We start from the raw sequence: 18438 nt of genomic DNA on the forward strand, positions 1-18438 counted from the left end.
TCAGTGAGGGAAAGGAGTTATAAATAAATAACTTGAAGTTTCAGTTACATTGAAAAGCTTTTTCCAAAATGGTAGAGGACACTGCACATAGTCTTCCTTTATTAAAATTCATAGTATTTTTGGCCTTTTTTTAAAAAAACATTGAGTACACTTATGATCAATGGACTCTCAAAGGTATTTGTTGAATTATGAGAGAAGACAAAACTGCTCTTTAAATTTGTTGACAGTAGCAAAAATAAACAAAAGATAAACAACTTTTTATAATAGAAAGGCATGCGTTTTGTGTATGAGAGGTATTGAATGAGAGGTTGCATTGCCACACAGTCCATACACTATGCAATGGAAAACTAATTTTCCAAAATTACTAAACAATTCAAAAGAATTTTGTCCATATCATAAATCATGAATGGGCAATTTGTAGCCCTGGACTTAATTTCATGTGGAGCTGACTGGAGACGTAGTCCACACGCAAATGGTCCAGATGTTGAACTGTCCATTTCTAGGCAAGTGGGTGTCATAAAGAGAACATGGTTGTGAGGATGGGATATCAGTAGAATGAAATTATAATGCCTCCTTAAGTAACACCAGGTGCCTGCAATTGGGAAGAATATCAGTAGAATGGAATTATGGGAAGAATATCAGTAGAATGGAAATTATAATGCCTCCTTAAGTAACACCAGCTGCCTGCAATTAGTGCAGGTTTGAATCCCACCAGGCTTAAGGTTGACTCAGCCTTCCATCCTTCCGAGGTAGGTAAAATGAGGACCCAGATTGTTGGGGGCAATTAAGCTGACTTTGTAATATGGCCGCTTGGGGTGTGTGTGAAAGCCCTAATAAGCAGGCATATACATAGAATGAAGGCTACTGCTAAGCTTGTAAGCCGCCCTGAGTCTTCGGAGAAGGGCGGGATATAAATGGAATTAAAATAAATAAAATAAAATAATGTAACTCATCCTACCTCTGGTTCTTGCCTCTGCTCAAATAGCTTGCTTTATTTCCTCCCATCAATTCCATGGAAACTTCACTAGATCAGCCATAATGGAATGCAGCCCATAGAACAAGAAAAGTTGCTCACCTTATTGAAAGGGATGGATATGAATTGCAATGACTAAGTTTAAGGTATTTTTATTTATAGAAATTTTAATGGCACCTTAGTTAACTATGCACCAACCTTTTAGGCATAAACTCCTGCTTGATCAATCATTGATATGGATGTTATTACAGTTCAGTTCAAGACCTACAATTATTATTTTTTTAAAAAATGTATGAATTCTTTATACATCAGCCCTCATTTCCTCAGAGTAGATTTCATAATTTTAGTTCAGTCTAGAGCACAGGTCTGCAACCCGCGGCTCCGGAGCCGCATGCGGCTCTTTCAGCCGTCTCCTGCGACTCCCGGTCCTCTGCCATGTGCAGTCCCAAAAAAAAAAGTGGGACTAAAAAAGTTCAACCAATCAATTCAAATATTCAGGGTAGGTGCATATCTCGCCTTGGCTCCACTCTTCAGTCAAACCCTGTTCTGCGCATGTGCGCATGTACGTGCATGCGCACATATTTTTTGCGGCTCCCAGTTTTTCCTTTTGTGAGGGAACCAGTTCCGAGTGGCTCTTTCACTCTTTCAGGTTGCTGACCCCTGGTCTAGAGCATGGTTTGATGCTAAGTAGAACTGGTCTAAATATCACTACCATGGCATCACAACTACATCATTTTAGGCTGTCTACTCTGTGCTTGAGTTCTCATGAGCTACATCATATATGCTTTATGTGGGGTTTACATGGTAAGTTGGATTGTGTAAAATCATGAATATTTTACACAATCCAACCTACCATGAAAACCCCACATAAAACATCTATGATGTAGCTCATGAGAAGAGAACTCAAGCACAGAGTATACAACCATGGTAGTGGTATTTAGACTAGTTCTACTTAGCATGATGATGATGATGAAGTTGGAAGGGACCTTGGAGGTCATCTAGTCCAACCCCCTGCTTGATCAATCATTGATATGGATGTTATTACAGTTCAGTTGAAGACCTACATTTTTTAAAAAATGTATGTCCTCCATTCTCAGACCTCTGATAGGACTCCGAGATCCCTCTCGCAGTTACTACTATTGAGCAAGGTACCTCCTATACTATACCTGTGCATTTGGCTTTTCTTGCCTAAATGTAGAGCCTTACTTTTTTCACTGCTGAATTTCATTTACAGAATCTAATCCAGTTTCTCTCTTGCATAAGTAATACATGACTTTGTGAGCAGACAGCAGCAAATTGTACTCACCAGATTTGGCAAGTGGGTAGTGTTTCTGCTGACTATTGAACCAGCTAATGTAAACTGCAGAATGTAGAACATGGTCAGCAGGAGAAGATGAGGCAGGAAATTACTGAATCCAGATGGAAAACAATGTGGATGAGATGTGCCAGCTGGCATATACAGCATGATCCTCAAGAGCTTTGTCCAAATGTCAGTCTCTACATGGGGTACTTAAAAAACAGAACATATAGTCTGTAGATAGCTGCTAAATTCTAGCTGGAGACTGCAGAGAATCATGTATTGTGCTTAGTATGTGCACAGATGCAAATCAGTTTGACTCGTGTCCTACAGTATAACAGCACTGGACATATTATGCATAATGTCCTTATTAATGATGATAATAATAACATTCTCCCAGCTTGATTACTATATCATTTATTTTACTCACTGACTGACTGCCGTTTGAAATTAAACATTCATAAGGTGATGTCAAAAAATTTGAGAAAATACATATTACATATGTTTTAATATCTTTTAAATGTTATTTTTACGCTGTTTTTTGACTTCTGATAATTCATCCCAATAGGCCTTTCTGTATTGCTACATCTGTCTGCATTATTTGTCTATAGTCTTCCGGAATTGCTGTGACATGTCGCAGTATTTCCAAATCCTAGGCATTTGTGGGTTGACCTAACACTATTGAAGTTTGTCAAGAAAAACTTAAATTAAATTACATTTTCTAGGATAACTGCAATTATTCTAAGAAGCCACTGCTGTTAGCTTTCAAACTATATAGGTCCCCATTACTGTATAGGAAATATTGCCGTTTCTTGACACTGAGTATGTGGCTTTTATTTGAACTTCACAATTCATATATAGATTATATTTCATGGATTGTCCAGCCAATTACAGAATAACAGGGTTGGAAGGGACCCTGGAGGTCTTCTAGTCCAACCCTCTGCTCAAGCAGGAGACCCTATATCATTCTGGACAATTGAGTGCCCAATCTCTTCTTGAAAACATCCAGTATTGGGGCACCCACAATTTCTGAAGGCAAACCATTCTAGGGGTTAATTGTTCTCACTATAAAGAAATTTCTCCTTAATTCTAGGTTGCTTCTCTCTTTCATTAGTTTCCATCCATTGCTTCTCATCCTATGTTCAGGTACCTTTGGATAATAGATTGACCCCTGTCTTCTTTGGGGCAGCCCCTTAGATATTGGAACATTGCTATCATGTCAGCCCTACTCATTCTTTTCACTAGCTTAGACATGTAATTGCTGCAATTATTCTTCATGTTGTAGCCTCCATCCCCTTAATCATCTTTGTTGCTCTTCTCCTCACTCTGTCCAGAGTCTCAACATCTTTTTTATATCGTGGTGACAAAAAATGGATGCAATATTCCAAGTGTGGCCTTACCAAGACATTGTAAAGTGGTATTAACACTTCACCTGATCTTGAGGCTATCCCTCTGTTAATGCAGCCTAGCACCGTGTTAGCTTTTTTGTCAGCTGCAGCACACTGCTGGCTCATATTTAAGTGATTGTCCACTAGGACTCCAAGATCCCTCTCACAAGATCCCTCTTGTTGAGCCAGGTGACATCTATCCTATACTTGTGTATTTTGTTTTTCTTGCCTAAATGTAAAACCTTACTCTTCTCTACATTGAATTTCATCTTAGACAGTAAGGGCAATAAGGAAGCAAAGGAAAGTCTGTTTTATAGAGTAGCCATTATAGCTTTCTTGGGTAGGGTCAACTAGTTTTGGGAGTCTTCTCTGGTATTATTTATCTCTTCACAAACAATTTGCAGTTCCTGCGTCCAAATGTATGGATTTATGTGCAGATGAGTGGAATAAAAACCTATGGATTCCTTCTCCCACAGTCATGACTCTTGCTGAGAGTGAGAATTGAAGTCCATAAATCTGGAAGATATCTAGATTGCAGGAGGCTGATTTGGGCTATTGATCTTGAGCTATTGCTCAAGGCTCATTACAATTAAATTGTCTTCACAGCCTGGAATTGTCTCTCTGTGTGCCCAGGCTTATTTCTTATCTTGTCTCTCACATTCATTGCTCACTCAAAATGTTGGTTGTATTCTTAAATCTGAACCTGATTATTTTTTAATCTCACCATATTTGGAATTCCTCCCTTGGCTTTATTGCCAACCAAAACCACTCCTGATTATTTTGCCAACGTCATAATTGCTCATATCCTGGCTCAGCTAAATCGGAGAGTTTCCCTTCACGCTACAATTCTCATTCAATTTCTAGCTCCCGGTAATAAATTAACCTTTTTTCACTTTACTATCAATTAAGCAAATTGAAGAATCTTTTCTCAACTCAAAAGCAAAAAGATTGTTCCTCTGACCTTTGATAGACATCCAGACAAAATGTACAGTTGGAATGTTTCTTAATTTTATATAAATTACTACTGAATACCAATGAGCAACATTTTTAGTCCTCTTAGCTTCCTAAAATTCTAAAGCAGGGGTCTGCAAACTTGACAACTTTAAGACATGTGGACTTCAGCTCCCAGAAGGAACTGAAGTCCACAAATCTTAAAGTTGTCAAGGTTGCAGACCCTGAATCTAAATGCTTGCCTTGCTTGAAACTTACTTTGCACCTGTGGATTTTGATTATGTTTCATTTCCATAAAAGAAAAGTATGTTGTCATCCAGATGCCTGCATTTATTTCTCTGAATTTTGTTAGGCTTCACACACACACACACACACACACACACACACAGAGAGAGAGAGAGAGAGAGAGAGAGAGAGAGAGAGAGAGAGAGAGAGAGAATTAATTCTGTTAAAACTTAATCGGACTCAACCAGATACTCTGGCATTGTAATCTGTGAAATATGTGAAGTTTCAATTATTTCAAAATCAAAACCAAGTGAATAGGACTGTTTTTGGATTTGAGTAAAAATCTCTTTTTTCTTTCCTCATTCTTTTTTTAATTATGAACTAAATACAATATAGAAAGGGGGGAAAAATCACAAAATAGTAAAAGAAAAGATTTGAATCAAAATATTTCTCAGGCACCAGCCTTTACCACAAGTTGCTTTTTTAAATTGTGCGTTGATGTAATTTAAAGAAAACCCTAAGACTCATAACCAATTCTTTATGCATATCTAAAACAGCATCTGTAAAAAATAAAAGTAACAGATATCAACTTGTAACAGTGTCAAACAAAACATAATAATTTTCTAGTACCAGTCACAGGTACTAGGATCTCAGCCAATATATTAAAAATATCTGGGTGAGATGGGCAGCATATAAATAAATAGATATTTAATACTGATAGAGACAAATTATTGGTGATTTCTCTCCCATCTCCATAAAGGAACTGTTTAGTAAGTGCTTGGTTAAATAGATCTTGGATGGACCTTCTCAAATCTAAATGTACACATATAAAATCCTAGTTGTCATTTATGCATAAGTAAAATAGATTTGTGTAAAATCCCTTTTATATATACATGACATACATAAAATATGTAGAAAAAGTATGTGTAAAAATCCCATTCTCTTTTGTGACCTGTATAGAATATGCATGTAAATTCAAATTTAATGTACATTCTGCTTTAATGCATCTTTTCTATCTCTTTAGTAAATCAAGGGTTTACTGCATACAGAACATTTTTATTAAATAGTTGCATTCTACTGCAGAAAAGGCAATTACCCATTTCTGTGTCAGATTTATTCATACAAATGTATATTGACCCAAATCCATTAAACCACTGAACAATTAGCCATTGCAATACTGATAGAAAGCAAAATGCCATCCTGCCTTTGGTCCAACTCCAAATTTCCTGAATTGAATGTTATATAATTGCTTTGCAGTACACATTGTTCAGGACCGCCTTCATTTTGCTGATTTTATTCCCATTGCATGGTTTTGCATTGATCAATTTAAGTTATTGATACTAGTGTTTAATGCAGTTATTCATTTCCTTTGTCTATCCAAGCAACCATCTTGGTCTGATCTGATTGATAAATGCAATTAGCAAGACTATATATATATATTTTTTTTCAGTTCTCTTTTCACAGATTTCTCTATTCCCTTTCTGTGCATATTAGGACTAAAGTCCCCAGTTATGGAATTCTCTTCTTTCTTGATCTGGCTCCTTGCATGTTTAGATAGAATAGAAATCTTTATTGACCAAGTGTGATTGGACACACAAGGAATTTGTTTCCGGTGCATAAGCTCTCAGTGTACATACAAGTAATAGTGGTAATCATGATCATATACAGCATGAAAATACATTCATCATAAATCGTGAAATACAACACTTCATCATAAATTATAAGTGATAGTCATAGAGTACTAGCTAAGCAAACAACATAAATCATACTAGGAGGGAAAAAGGAAAAACACAAACAAACCACAATATAAATTGTAAGATTTACAAGCAGCAAGTTATAGTCTTAAGAAGATAAGGAAAGATAATAGGAAAGATGAGGAGTATCATAGTAATACAGTTTTACTAGTATTTTGACAGTTGTAGGAATTAGTTGTTAAGATGCATGTAATAAAGATGTGAAAGCTTATTTAATAAAGCAGATTGATTGATGGAAGCCCTTGTGAACATTTCTTGAAATGGAGAGTATTAAAGTTAATTTTTATTATTGAAATGTGATCAGCAGCATTAGATGGCAGGATATCCTGTTTAATGTTGTGTGCCATTTTATATATATAATGAATATTGATTTCATTGCTTTTGGATTATTTTAACAGTTATTTCTTTTTACTTATTTTTGATTGAAGTTGGAGTATACCAGGGTGTCGGTGTGTTATAAACAATGTTTTTGTTTGTTTGTCTTGAGAATTAACGAAAGAGCCAGTGGTTTTCAGACCACATTGGGCAATTCTGTTACCTTCTCAATAAAATTCAACTTCAAGATCTCCAAGATCTGCACAAATTGTGCATGAATTCATGGGGAGAGCAGAATATAAAGAAGAACTGTAGACTTAAGCCACCATGGGTGTAAAAAATATTTATACCCTTACATGCAGGCAGGGAACTGTTTCATATGGTTTCATTCTTGTCAGCAGTAAAAGATTCTTATCTAACTGAGCTGTATCTGTGAAATCTACTGTATCTTCCTCTAGGAAACAGGTTGTGTAAAAGAACAACTCTGTAATTTATTACCAAGTTGTGAATAAATAAACCTTATAATACGGAAGCTTGGATAGTAGCATTATCATCTAGCAATTTATTTATTGATTTGAAACATTTATATGGCCACCTACATTATATGAAACAACTATGGGCAGATAACAATCATCATCGTCATCATAACAAATGTTTGGAACTCTAACACATCATCAATGCCATAACAATACTCTCTCAATTATATATGTATACATACTGGGCTCACCTCCCATCTTTCCCAAATGCCTGAGTAAAGAGGGTGAGCCCCTCGTGTTTCAGGGTGGAGGCTATTCTGTGGAAAAAGCTTTGAAAATAATAATCAGAATAGCAATACTTTGAAAATGTTCTTGGGAAAGACAGTCTATACGGCATGGTACAATGCCTGCTCTTAAAAATTCTGGTTGCAGGTGCAACAGCTTTTTGGTATGCAAACGGATTGTCTCCCTTGACAGAGAGGAGACAGATTTTAAGTCTCATCATTAACTGAAAGTGTCAAAATCTTCTTAAGAAGCTGCCCTCATCTATGTCCATTATGCCATGAAGTATTTATCTACCATATATGTGCCAGTTAGACCACATCATATAAATTGCCACAGTTACTGAACAGTAAGTATACTGTGTATCAGGGATATTTAAAAGGGTTTATTTATTCCAGTCCCTTATAGAATAGAACACAACTAGAGCATATTAGATGGATATATAGTCAATATTTGTTGCAACAAAGTACTTATCATTCACAGGCAGTCTTTTTCACTGTCCAAATGTTATTAAAAACACTCTAATAGCTTCTTAAGAAAGTTCTTTCTTAATGTTTAGTACAGAGTTGTTTTTCTTGGTTTAAATTATGGGTTCATACTAATAATAATGGACACAGAATATTTTAGAGGCTGCATCTGACCTTGTATAAATGTGCCCCAAACCCCATCAATCATTTTCTACTGAAATATTCCTTCTCTCTCTTAAGTTGTTTTAACCATACTAATGCATGGCTGATTTATTTCAGTTGTCTTTTTAAAGGTTAAGCCAAATTAATGGATGTTAGCAGGTTTTCTATTAGAACTTCCCAACCCGGTGCCCCCATTTCCCAGAACTCATCAGTCTTTATCCAAATGGCGTAGAAAATTCTGGAAGATGAATTCCCAAAATGTCCCCCATGATGATGATGGTCAGGAGAGAATTAAGTTGCAGAAGGCTTTATTTTGAGAAACAGAAGAAGCAATGCTTTCAGTTCAGTGATCTATATTGGTTACTTCACTGTTTATCTTCTTCAGCCTTTTTAATAGGCTAAACAAAATAAAAATATAGTTGAAAAGCTTCAGAATCTTGTAACCATGTGCCTTTGGAATAAGGTATGTCTGAATCACACTGAGAAAAGGGAAGTGCAGCCAGGAGGTGTGCCTTTGCATAGAAAACAAGCAATTAAATGTTCTCAACCAAGACAGCAAACAGGAACTCGTGTGGTTAGTTTGAGTCTGATATTTTGTAAAAGTCAACTTTAAAAATGCAGCATGCATGCAACAAATGAAATATACTTGATGCCAGTGCCATTAAAACCATTTCAATCATCTGCTAATTTATATAGAAATAAATGACTAAGAAATGATGTGATGGTTCATACAGTGAAAGCCAAGATGGACTTATTATAACAAAAGTATGGCTTTATATACTGTATAGTTCCAAACTTTAAGACAGGGGTCTGCATTTTGTGGTCTTCAAATATTGCTGGAACACAGATGACTGCATTTGTGAAAACTTAAGTGATAGAATTATATTTAGCAATTTGCAACTGGTTCACATGCATTGTTGTTATTTTTGTTGTTATATTTCTATCTTATTTAAATATGTATTTTAACATGTTTTACAGGTAGAGATTTAAATGACAAAATAGAAATAAGGAAACAAATACATAAAGTAAAAGCTACAAAAACAACCAAAAGAAAAAGAAAAAAGGGAAAACTTCCATATACGTCAGATATGTCAAACAGACTTCTAAATCTACCTTGGGGGAAAGAGTAGTTAATGATTTTCTAACATTGCAAAATATCTCTAAAATCTCATGCCACAGAAAAACATACTGAGTCATTTTTTTATGAATAGATAAACTTGCCATCTCAAAAATGAGTGAGTCGTTTCATTTGCCAGTCAGGAAATACAGTGAAATTGTTTAGATAGTGGTAAAAATAATCCTGTAGTGTGCTGAGAATTGTCCTTCAAATGTACCCTTGTTTTGTTTTGCTGCAAAACACAATTAGTCTTGACAACAGATTAAATTAAATTCATTTGGGGAAAATGATGGTATTTCAGACTACTATCATTTCATGCCAGCTTACCCAAAATGTGTTTTGGCCTCTGCTGATTTGCATGATTGTGGAAATAACTGCAAAATGCGGTAACTGTGCAGTATTGTGGTTCAGTGACAAGAACAGATGAAGGAAGTGAACAGGGCGGTTAAACTGGTTTCAAACAGACCAGGTGGCAATCCTGTTATAAAAATATTTTTTCTTATCTCTCCCATATGTGACTGATTGTAGCAACCAACATTCCCCCTCTGTAATTACAGGGGGGGGTGGAGTACATGTGCAGAAGGGCAAATGAGTCACATTATCCAAATACATTACAAGAATTTCATTCTTCTTATGTGTTAATAGGGGATGTACAATGAGTCTATGAGTTTGGAGACAAGCAACTTTGTTTTATTAAATGATGATTGAAACTGCTGCCTTTACTATGAAAAAAACCCAAACCTTCAATCCTGCCGGTTAAGATTCTGCCAGGGTTATACCTAATGAGTTCCAGTAACAAATATCTGCATTAATTGCATAGGGGCTGTTCTTTGCATGTTGGTCCTGCATAGGTGGTACTATTATCTTTCTTGAACTGACTTGTTTCCCCCCTCCCCCCTTATTTGCATGTCAGGAGGCACATCTGCATTGTTGCAGGAGCATGGAAATATGGAGCAAGCATCTCTGAACACATCTGTCTCCCAGTGCATGAAGAACGCAAGGCTAAAGATAGGTTCACAGGAATATAATGGCATGGGTGGTCCTATTCTCTCAGTGCAATTGCTAATAGTACAAACATGGTATCTAACTGGAGCTATTTTAACAACAGAGTAGAAATGAAAAACGGTTAGCATTGTACTATTATTACTTGTTTTTTTTTTAAAAAAAAGGTAAAATGTCACCCTTTCTCCTAGTTCCAGGAAAATAATATTGTTGATTCAAGTGATTACCTTTCATAGGCTCACTGAGTAGTGAGAAAATTGAATTTATTTGATATAACTATGGAAAGCTTCCCAAATCTTAGCTTGGACATAATTCTAAAACATGGTTCAGCTTTATTAACTCTTTTTCTATAACTCCTTATGCTTAGTATGTGTTTGGAAGCAAATTCGATCTTGCTTTTGTTGTGGCTCATTAATATAAATTCATAAAGCTATTATAAATTAGACAATGTTAAATTTGGACTCCAGCCCTAGCTAACATTACACTGGATGCAAACTAAGTACATTATGTCATTTTCAAACATCCTAATAAATTATAGTTAGTGTTTGAAATGAAAATGTTTGTCCAATCAATAATTGGAACCATTGAACACCACCTTTAATCCACATTTGCAGGAAAGGAAATGTATGAGGAAAGACTGAAATATTTTTAATGGTCAAGAACTTTAATGGCTTTGAAGTCCAAGGATCTTAGAAAATTATAGTCATGGAGGGGTTTTTGGTTGAGGTGTGATTTCATTTGGATTATTTTTTTCATGGTTGTGGCCACAGCAGAAAGCAATCTCTAGTTGATTTTGGGTGATTTCAAAAAATGTAAGCAAGCTTAGACCATGTTAGTACTTGGATGGGAAAATCTCAAGAAACCTGAATTCTGTAGACTAGCCTGGCAAGTTTAAACCAATGTGGAGGAAGGTAACAAAAAACCCCCAAACACTTCTATGGTGCTGACAAGGAAACAATGTGGACATGTCCATGAAATCATCAGTTAACAAAGTTGACTCAAGTAAAATTTTATCTTTAAGCTATTTTTTTGTCTGTGTGTGATGGAATGGAGCTGATTTTCAGTTTTCATGCTCATGTCACCAGACTGACTAGCAGGATTTTTTTAGGGAACTCTTGGAGAGGGCATAGAAGAGGGGTTGAAATTAACTTACCTCTGTGCTAATGGATCCATCTTTGAGTAAAGAGAAAACCTAGGAAGGGAATGAGAACAGGGATGTGTTAGACCAGAGGTCCACACCCCCTGGTCCGTGGACCAGTACCAGGCCATGGCATGCCAGAAACCGATCTGCTCAAACAAGCAAAGCCTTATCTGTGGGATGCAGGCAGCACAAAAAACCACGCCCCCTCCAGTCCGTGGGAAAACCTCTCTCCACGAAACCAATCCCTGGTGCCCAAAAGGTTGGAGACCTCTGTATTAGACCTTGAACAGGTCAAATAATTTGTCTGAATCTTTAAATTGGTTGGTTGCTTTTTCCACTGCAGAACAATTCATCTGTTTTTAACTCACTGGCGTATGGTCAGAATTAATGTGAAAACAGTTTTTCCACCAAAAATAAAATAATGGAATTTGTTATTAATAAATCCTCATTAAAAATTAAAATTCTTTCTGTGGTTTTAGACAGGCTATTGTTTATGGCACAATTAAATGCTTCATTTGAATAAAAGAACATTTAAAAGTAATGTGTTTGACTGTTAGAATCCTTACTCTAAGTATTCCTTTATTAATCTTTGGTTTTCTTGTTAACAATGGAGCAGCTTGCAATGTTGTTGGCATCAGTGCAGAATTCTGTGTTTTGAATTCATTTGATAAATAGCTGGGGTTTCTTGGATGAAGATCTTAATACCGTGATCCATATTGTCTTTTTTAAAAAAAACAAACAAAAAAACATTCCTGCTCATTAGCTGTGTGGAAGATTATTTTTAATCAGTGTATGTTGTGTGTATATGTGTGTATAGAATATGTGTGTGTGTGTGTGTGTATATATATATATATATATATATATATATATATATATATATATATATATATATATATATATATATATATTATATATATATATATATATTTATATATGTATATATATATATATATGATTTTATATAAAGTGTTTCTACTTCAGGGTAGGAAGCTTTAGATTGAGATTTTAATGAGCACACAATGCAAATTTATGCTTTAGACATTGTTTAGCAAATACTTTGGTTATGAAACTCACTACTGATATTTCTCTGTTCTCTCTGTACTATCTCATACTTTACAATTACTTCCTTATGTATTAGGAAAATGTCCAAATGTCCAAAAATAAGGTTTTGTTTTTTTAAAAAAAATCATGTCAGATTTCAAATATCTTTCAGTCACAGTACTGCCAGGACCAAAATAAAATGCAATTTGCTTCTATTGCCCTCATGCTAAGCACATTATTACAGAGTAGAAATGGGCAGTGTGATATCAGGTAGTCGCCATTTGTGATCTCCGGTTGGCTTCCCCATTGACTTTGCTTGTGGGAAACCTGCAGTGATCATCATCGCAAATGATGATCATGTGACCAAGGGATATTGAGGTCTTGTAATTGTGATCCAGTCACCAAAGACTCCAATGGTCATGTGACCACCATAAATATAAGCTTCATATTTTCAGCACCGCCGTAACTTCAAATGATTGTTGAATGTTTGGTTGTTAAGTGAGGACTAATGTATAACATCTGGGATGGTAGTTTTTCTTTATCACTTTGTTCAGGCTGTGAGAATGGTATTTGTTTTTATGATTACTTTAAGCCTATTTCATAGCATGCCTTCCCAGTTTTCCCTTTTCAGAATGGCAATTTTTTTCATTGAGTCTTTGGAAACAGTGCTTAGAATTCATTTAAACACACACACACACACAAACACACAGAGACACAAAATCTGTAAGCCACCCAGAGTCTTTTTGGAGTCAGGCAACCTTGTAATCCAATGATTAAATAAATTGTTGGGCTCAACTCTTATTTGTTTTTGCTCTTTTCTGCTGTGTCCAGTCTTTTGAGCACCATCTACTTTTCTCTTTCCCCTTCCTCAGTCCTACTATCAAAAATATTCTAGATACTCTCGGTAAAAATATGAATCCCTTGAAAAAATCAAATATACTTTTTGGAATTCACTGGGGAAAACACAACCTTTTAAAAGTTTACTGGCAATAATTAAATAGGAGCAAAGTTGGCCCTCATTCTTCATGTATTGCCAACTGCTCTCATTGATATTTTAATAGCTCTCTTGAATACTGTACTACAAAGACAGAAAATTAACTGCTTAACGTTTTCTTGTCTGCCAACTGCCAGACTTGGCTTACTATTTATTATTTGGTCAATTGGATCAGTCAGCACTGCTAGCATTCATATGCCAGATTTTGAAAATGAAAGGTAACGCTTCCTGATCATTTGAAGCTTGATGAAATGCATAGTTATTAATGAATTTAAAACCACTCTCAACGGTAGTTTTAAATTCATTAAATGCATTTTATCAAACTTCAGGATCATTGAGCAAGTTGATGAAAAAATAGCGAGAACCTTCAGAAATATCCTATGAACTATCTACAGAAAGACTTATGATTATAACTGAGCCCAAAATTTCTATTGCTAAGTGAAACGTTTGTTAAGTGAGTTTTGCCCCATTTTACAAACTTTCTTGCCTCAGTTGTTAAGTGAATAATTGCAGTTGTTAAGTTAGTAGCATGATTGTTAAGTGAATCTGACTTCCCCATTGACTTTGTTTATCTGAATGTAGCAAAAGATGATCATATGACCACAGGAATGCTGGAATAATCATAAGTGTGAAAAATGGTCATAAGTCACTTTTACAGTGTCATTGTAACTTTGAACAGTCACTAAACAAATTGTTGTAAGTCAAGGACTACCTGTAAATAGGGAAAACCATCTGGCACAGACATGTCAAACACAAGGCCCGGGGGCCGGATCCGGCCCGCGAAGTGGTTTCATGCGGCCCGCGAAGCCATCCTGGAAAGAGTGAGGGAACAGCCCCCACTGCCTTGGCCCTGGCCCAGAGACCCTCCTTCTGCCAGAGACCCTCAGATCTGTCCCACTCCTGCCCAGGCCCCCATAGGCACCCTTGATGCCAACGATGTAGAGCTGGCCACGCCCACCCAGTAGGTCATATGCACTCTAGCCACGCCCACCCAGTAGGCCATGCCCACCCTGGCCACACCCACGCAGCCCCCTGAGGGCAACCGCAATGCTGATGCAGCCCTCCATGAAATTGAGTTTGACACCCCTGATCTGGCACAACTGCCCTTACATGAAACAATATTCTTTTTGTGTATGTGTGTGTGTTGTGTGTGTGTGTGTGTGTGTGTGTGTGTGTATGCACAAACATGCATTGGACCAGAAAGTTCACCTGTATGATTTTTTCCAGCCTCATTCAATTTTATGAAAAACATTTTTTTTCTTTTTCTTTTTTTGAAGAAAATAAATGTCAGATGAAATTCTCATGGGTAGATTATGAGGTACTTATATTTACCATAGTTCCTGTGTGGGGGAAAAACAGGATTTCTTGACACCTTTTATCACAATCTAAATTAAAAGTTTAAAAACACTCTGAAAATAAAACAGAAAAAAAGGAAAGGTTTGGTACAGGTTTTGATTCAACTTCAATATGTTTTTAATATGTTTTAAGAGCCTTGGTGGAGCAGTGGGCTAATGCCTCCTTAAGTAACACCAGCTGCCTGCAATTAGTGCAGGTTCGCATCCCACCAGGCTCAAGGTTGACTCAGCCTTCCATCCTTCCGAGGTAGGTAAAATGAGGACCCAGATTGTTGGGGGCAATTAAGCTGACTTTGTAATAATGCCGCTTGGGGTGTGTGTGAAAGCCCTAATAAGCAGGCATATACATAGAATGAAGGCTACTGCTAAGCTTGTAAGCCGCCCTGAGTCTTCGGAGAAGGGCGGGATATAAATGGAATTAAAATAAATAAAAATAAATAAATTTTTTGTCACATCAATATGTCATTTTAAATTATGTGGCCTTGTGTGTAGATAGTTTGACATTATTGGATTAAAAAGAGGAATATGAAACAGTTGTCAAACATAAAACACTTTTCAATCTTCTGTATGTATTCAAATGGATAAATACATTCTTCTACTGGATGAAATTTATTTCCTGTACTCTTCAAAACCAAGTTGTTCACACCCAGGTATAAAGAGATATTGTTGGCTTTTATTGGATCCGTTTAATTTATGCCATAATGACCAGTGTCAGACATATCAATTGTCAGATTTATCAGTGATCTACATTTTGGTGAGGTTTTGCTTCAGAAGAATGCTTTGCAAATAACTTACGACTAAGCACTAACCTCTTAAGCACTACAATTTCCTTTGGTCACTATACCTAAATTTAATTTTTCACAGGGATGCTGCCTTATACCAAAGGAGGACATTGATCTCAGAACTGGTTGCAATGTTGGTGGGGGGTGGGGTGGGGTAAGCATTTTAAGTTTCAGCAGGAGTTTTTTCCCAAGCTTCCCTGGGTATACCTGAGACTGAGCCTGGAGCATAGTATGAACTATAAAAACATAAAACTACATGTTCCATAATAGTATATAGAAGCTTATAGGGGGTATAAACTTTAGGACAATATAGTGTCTAATTCACACTTAAATCATTGTGATGCTTCTAACCAACTTTTTAAAAATTATTCTTCTATTGTAGCTCTGGAAGGAACATAGAAATCGCCATGGGGAATCAAGTTCGAAAGCAGGATCAAGTTACTGAGAAGGCAAAGGTAAGGAAAAGCATCGTCCTTGATATTCCGCAAGTAGGTCAGTGTTTGGAAATACAGATCTTTCATTACATGTTACGACATGATTTGTAGGTTAAGTCTTATCATTACAACACCATAGAAGTTGTACTTCTCCAAATCAAATAATAGCTACAAGCTCAAGTATCTTCTTGGATCTCATCTTACCATCATTGTTGCTAAAAAAAATTTAAGTGTTAAACCATCTGCAAACAAATGTACATAAAATTGCAATTTTCGCATTAGATGAAGAAGCATAACACATACAAAATAAAAAGACAAAACAACAATAGTAATTACACACATAGTCCAAGTTCACCTGATTTTATACATTTTCTGAGAGGGTCAAGGCCAGTCTTAGGGATTATGGTGTTCCAGGGGGCAGGTGCTACAACATGAAAGGTGTGCTTCTGGAATTCCATATGAAGGGACCTCAAGGATGTTCCTCCTGGCAGACTTAATAGTATAGGTACAAACAGCTAGGGGGAGGCGTTCCCACAAATAACCTGACTCCATGAAATAGAGGATTTAATAAGTGATAACCATCACCTCGAATTTAACCTGGAAGTACGCTGGGAGTCAATACAGCTCACGGAGCAGAGGTATGACACGGGAGTACTGAGTTTCCCTGTAAATGTGTTGCTGCATTCTGGACCAGTTGCATCATCTGAATACTTTTCAGTGGCAGCTCCAGATAGATTGCATTGCAGCAACCCATTTAGGAGGTGCCTAAAGTATTACAATGCTGTATGTGGCCTCTAAAAGGTTCCAGAAGCTCTGCACAGGTACCTGTGCTGTCTTATGCGTGAATCACAAACCAACCTGCAGGAAGCAAGTGTTAAAACGTGCTTTATGACACAAACTCTGTTCTTTGAGTACTGGCATGCAGTGTTGCAATGAAAATATAAAGGACAGTTGTTTTTGTCATGTCTAGTCATTTTGGCATCGTTATAGCTAGGAACAGTTGTCTGTGACTAGAGAAATCAAGATGAAGGACCAATGAATGATAAAAGCAGGGATGACTTTAGCAGATCTTTCTGTAGATTGCAGAGTTTATGAAACCCTAGAAATCTTGTGAAACTCTACCAGGATGAGGCGAGACATTAAGCCAATACATATTTACGAGAGAAGGGGGGAAAATGTTTTCTGTCCAAAATACTTTCATTTCAAAAACCCTTAAAAATATTTGAACATTACATTCCCCCAGCAACTGGAACTAATATGATTCTATCTGAATCACAATCTAACCAAGAGCAAATCCAATCTATTTAATCATAAATTACTAGTGGGAATCTATGGATTTTACTGATGCATCACACAAGATTCACACATATGCCCAAGGACTTCTAAAAAGCCTGCCCACTTAAATCCAGTTTAAAACCAAGCTAAAGGAGGAGATGAGGAATAAGGACTTGTGACTACCCCAAAAACTATCTCTAGCAATTTTGAATTATTTTTTTGGATCAGTTTTCTTCAGCTCCACAATTGTCAGTTCCACTGTTGCTGAATTCACCAAGTCAGTTCAGTAAATCCCAGAATTAAATTTTAGAGGGAGAATTCAAGATAGGATTCCTTTCTCCAGGCTTTCTTTTTACTCATCCAGACCACATGAATCAACGCACACATTTTCACCAATCTTGAAATTATCAAGTTTGAAGCTGGCAGTCTTGTGATCCCTCCTATTTCTAAGGAACACTCATTCCCAGTTCCAATTAATTCCACTGAGTTCACTCTCTTTGACTATTGGGCCTCACTGCATCAATATTATTCAGTGTTAGTTTCTGATTTTTTTTTGTATTCATCTCAAAAGAATTCAGTGAAAAACTATGCTACCGGTAAGTTATATGTATCGATATAGAGTGGGTCTCATGCTGAGAATCATTTAAGCTGTGGAAGGGTGATTTATGCCAATTACAACTATATTACCTTTAAAAAATGTATCAAGCAAAATGCAATATGAATTTTTACAGGCACATGAAGGTAGTCAAGTTAATTTTCAAGTTAAGCTCAAGTGTTGGGGGGGTGACTTACATAGATGCATCCATGCTTTTTTTGGCATAATGTGGAAATGGTTTGCAATTGCCTTCTGGAGGACATTATCAGACTTTCTAAGGCTTATCTACATCCTTATCCAATACTAACTAGATTTGTCTCTGCTATAAAAAAAAAACCATACATGTTCTGCCTCCCATCTGGATTGATTACAAGTAGCCATGGTGTGATTTTAATTTTAGAACTTTAAACTG

General features: G+C 36.4%; 1 protein-coding gene across 2 annotated transcripts in view; it reads left to right on the forward strand.

Annotated features, from left to right (window-relative positions):
* MBP (myelin basic protein) overlaps positions 1-18438 on the forward strand; it is a 139550-nt gene that overhangs the window by 18880 nt on the left and 102232 nt on the right. For both annotated transcript variants that reach the window (XM_081325257.1, XM_081325258.1), the window contains exon 2: positions 16105-16177. In XM_081325257.1, the coding sequence (XP_081181383.1) occupies positions 16130-16177 (48 nt within the window). In that variant the 5' untranslated portion in view covers positions 16105-16129. The remainder of the gene's footprint in view (positions 1-16104; positions 16178-18438) is intronic.

This window comes from Vipera berus (genome assembly GCF_964194415.1).
Source record: "Vipera berus genome assembly, chromosome: 3".
Taxonomy (NCBI): Eukaryota; Metazoa; Chordata; class Lepidosauria; order Squamata; family Viperidae; genus Vipera; species Vipera berus.